This window comes from Desmodus rotundus, chromosome 11 (assembly GCF_022682495.2).
Source record: "Desmodus rotundus isolate HL8 chromosome 11, HLdesRot8A.1, whole genome shotgun sequence".
Lineage (NCBI taxonomy): Eukaryota > Metazoa > Chordata > Mammalia > Chiroptera > Phyllostomidae > Desmodus > Desmodus rotundus.
The window spans coordinates 42838156-42842058 of record NC_071397.1 but is presented as its reverse complement, the minus strand read 5'-3'; the positions used below and the strand labels follow the sequence as shown (position 1 = coordinate 42842058).

The following is a 3903-nucleotide window of genomic DNA, read 5'->3' as shown; positions in this document are numbered from 1 at the left end:
TCAGATGTGTGGGTAACCAGAATATTGACCAAGATCAGGAGTAGGATTGGATTAATGGAAGGAGGAGGCACAAAGCTTTGGGTAAACCATACAAGGTTCACTTATCAAAGGGCAGAGAAGAAAGTCAGTGCAGTTCTGGTAGCTAATATCTGAGGGAGTGAGAACCACATCAGAGCTTGTGACAGCTCAACTGGCCCTCTTCGAGGCCAAAGTTATATACAGCAACACTTAAGTGCACATAGGCTTAAACAGTTCTGCATGTAATCTAGTCTGAATACATGCAAAAGACCACTAGTCTGAGCCAGGTACACACTATCAGTCATGGGTACAACAGGCCACATGACCACAGAGCTTTAAGCATGCACAGGCTCCTTCTTGATCCCCTTGTAACCTCTCCAGGCCTACACATCCCAGTTCACATACTTCCCTGAAGTTAGAGCTACAGACCTTGAACAAAGATTTGTTGCTCAGATGTCTATTGATGCCTCATTCACAGTCATTTGATGTGCTACCAGGCAAATCCTGTAATGAATTGTTATGCTAAAAATATCTCCTTCTCCATCAGCCCCATCCCCATAAGGATGAGAATAAGGAAGAATGAATATTCTTCACTGTTAAGAGGCTATTTCATAAAATTTCCCACCAGTTTCTGTAATTTTTGACCTACATATGAACACAAAATATTAAAAATAGTTCTTAAAAAATTGAAATAAAATACGGTGCTGCCCCTCCACTCCTCTGCCTGTAGAAGGGCTTCTACTTTGGATTTATAATGGCTATTGCCCTCACCCATGAAGCAGGTGCCGCTGGCACACTGATCAGTTCAAAGGAATCCACAGAAAGGGAAGTCCATTTCACAGGAACCAGCACAGATTCTAACAGCTTCCCTGGAGCGTGTGCGGACTGAGGCCACCAAGAAACGGTGGGGGCCCATGACATCAGCCTCCAAACCCCGTCCCTGGAAGCACCTTTAAACTCCTTTCTCTGCCATCTTGATGCCAACGGTTGACTGGTGCGTGCAGCTGACTTTACTTCCATATGTCTTCTCACAAGCTCTTCAGGATCAAGAAGTTCCTGGCTAAGAAACAAAAGCAGAACCGGCCCGTTCCTCAATGGATTTGGATGAAGACTGGTAATAAAATCAGTTACAACGCCAAGAGGAGACATTGGAGAAGAACCAAGCTGGGTCTGTAAAGAATTGCACACGGGATGGCTCACATATTTATGCTGTGTCCGGACTGCTTTGCATCTTACCGTGTTCCTGAGATCACTACTCTCTGGACAGTTGAGCGCGTTTTATTGGGAAATTGCTGGAAGAATGAGACTTTTCTCTTTGTTAATATTCTTCTGCACCAGGAAGTTGGTTTAGTAATAAATACGTGAGACCTTTAAAAAAAAAAGTATGGTGTCATAGAAGTCATTTAAGGACAAATACCACAGTCCCATCTGTCTTTTTTTTTTTCTCTCTCTTAACATGGTGTGATAGAACTATATTAGAAAAATTAGCCCCACCTAAGCGGTTACCTGCTCTTCTAAAGAAACAAAAAAGGAATTTTTAATCTCTGAACACTCACAACTTTTTAACAGCAGGTTCCGTCAGAGGCACTTTTGAAATTACGGAGGCCACCGGCTGCTTAGTCCAGAACCATGGCTAATTACCGCTGAATGTATGACAGGAGCAGGACCTGTTTTTACATTCTATCCTCTCCTTTTTTCTCATCTTCTACCTTTCTCCTGCTTAATACACTTAAGTATTCCAGTCCCTACTAATTTAATCTTTTATTTTGTGCTCTTGTTTAATTTACTTGGAAAATAAGCTTAATATTGCCAGAGAGCCTTGGGTCATTACTCCTTTATTTCTTCCACTTTTTTCTCATTACACTTCTCAAAAAGCAAAAACATTTTTCTTAAAAACAAAATTTCTTTTTGATAAAGACCCTAGGTGCATGTGAAAAAGTCTTTATTCACTTGGATCTGAAGATTATAGGATTTAGTCTTTGTTACAATAGCTTGGCACTAACTTAATCTTTACATAAACAATTGAAGGCTTAGAAGGCTTGCATTTTAATAATATTTCTCTCTGAATCCTACATGCCCAGACATACACACATAAATGCATGTTTCCATATTTGGAGAGCAGGTACTCAACGATCTACACAAAGAGATGTCACAAACCCTGTTTTAGGAATCACGGCTTCTCTGAGTCTTGGTTCAAGTGGTGGAAGGCTTACCTCTAGGAAGTTTTAGAGTATTGGCCTTTCAACAAACTTAAGAACAGACACTTGACAAATCTGCAGCACTGTTTGGCATATTCTACACCTATTTTTCCCATTTTTTGGAACCTGTCTATTCTTTTCTTCCTATAGAAGAGGCCTGTATATGTTTATGCTGTCAAGCAATCTGAGAAATTTCTCTTTATAATTTGAAAGACAAATACCATATGATCTCACCTATAAGTGGAACCTAATCAACAAAACAAACAAGCAAGCAAAATAGAACCAGAGATATGGAAATAAAGAACAAACTGACAGTGACCAGATGGGGCAGGGCAGGGGGATAAGAGGGGAAAGAAGGGGAAGGGTCAAGGAACATGTATAAAGGACCCATGGACAAGGACAACCAGGGCCAGGGGAGGGGGGAGGACCGAATGTGGGAGGTGGGAGTGGGTAGGGCAGGGGAGAGTAATGGGGAAAAATGAGGACAACTGTAATTGAACAATAAAAATGTTCAAACAGGAAGTTCGCAGGGGTAGCAGGTGTCCTGTCAATGGCACTGGACAAGCCAAGGGTGATGATTCCCTGTGGGCACATCAAGAAGTGGTGCTCTGGGTATTTGTAACCCACACACTGGAAATTTATGAAATGTTTCCAATGTTCAGTGCACACTTCCATAAGTCCTATACAGTGCTTTAAAACCTTGCCTACTGTTAGGTCTTTATATATATTAAAATTGTGTGATAAATCAAAAACAATAAATTTCTCCTTAAAATTTACAATCTAGAAACTACAACTTATAAGAATTTTGTTCTTTGTTTAAAAATAAAAGAACCCCAGATTCTGGGAAGATGGCGGTAAGGGTAGGTGGGAACGGAGTCCACTTCCCCTCAACACCAGTGAAATACCTAGCTGATCTGAGGAGCAGAGCAAACAGCTAACGGTATTCCAGCATATATGAAGATCGGAGACCAAAGATAGAGGACATTGAAAGATCTGATGGCTCAAAGCAGCGGACCCGAGTGCTGCAGGACTCAGGCCCAAAGCAGCTGGATCCCCCCGGCCGCATGAGAATAAGTCCTAAAGCAGCCCAGCAGGCCTGCCGACTCAGGCCCAAAGGTGCTGGATCGGCCAGCTGCACAACTCAGGCCCAGAGCTGGGGATTAGCCAGCCACTGGGGACTAGCCAGCCGCTCGCGACCCAGGCCCAAAGCAGCAGATGGGCTGATCAACGGCCTGGCTGCCTGCAAGGGACCACACCTACAACTCCTACCTAACCCCTGCTCACAGAGCCCTGCAGGGCCTACAGGCTCTCTAGGACTAAGGCAGAACACCCAGCAGAGGGGAGCTGCAGGGCTAGGGGACACTGCATGCCCCGGAAAGAATAAACCAAGTAGGGGGCTGAACTACCCCATAGCAGCACCAAGAGCCCCTAGCATCTAAGACAGCAAAGAGCAAGAAGATGGAGTGTGAGTTGCCCCTAATTGGTGCAACTCAAGGACAGCACAACTGGTGTACTAAAGGTGTAGGGGGGAGTAGAAGGACCCTGAGGAACTGGACTGGAGGCTGAACAACAGTGAAGAGTGTGGCTCGGGAAGGGAGAAAAGTGAAACCAATCCTTCCAACCACCCCCTCCCTTTCCACAGACAGGAAGACCAGCAGAACTAACCTGAGTGGTTTAAAGACTTTTA

The 3903-nt window shown here is 43.9% G+C and overlaps 1 protein-coding gene across 1 annotated transcript; it reads left to right on the top strand.

Moving 5' to 3' along the window:
- Nucleotides 1–1038: 1038 nt before the first annotated feature.
- Nucleotides 1039–1194, top strand: LOC112319360 (large ribosomal subunit protein eL39-like). Its single transcript, XM_045184881.1, has one exon. It carries the CDS (start codon nucleotides 1039–1041, stop codon nucleotides 1192–1194), a length of 156 nt encoding a protein of 51 aa, XP_045040816.1.
- The last annotated feature ends 2709 nt before the right edge of the window (nucleotides 1195–3903 follow it).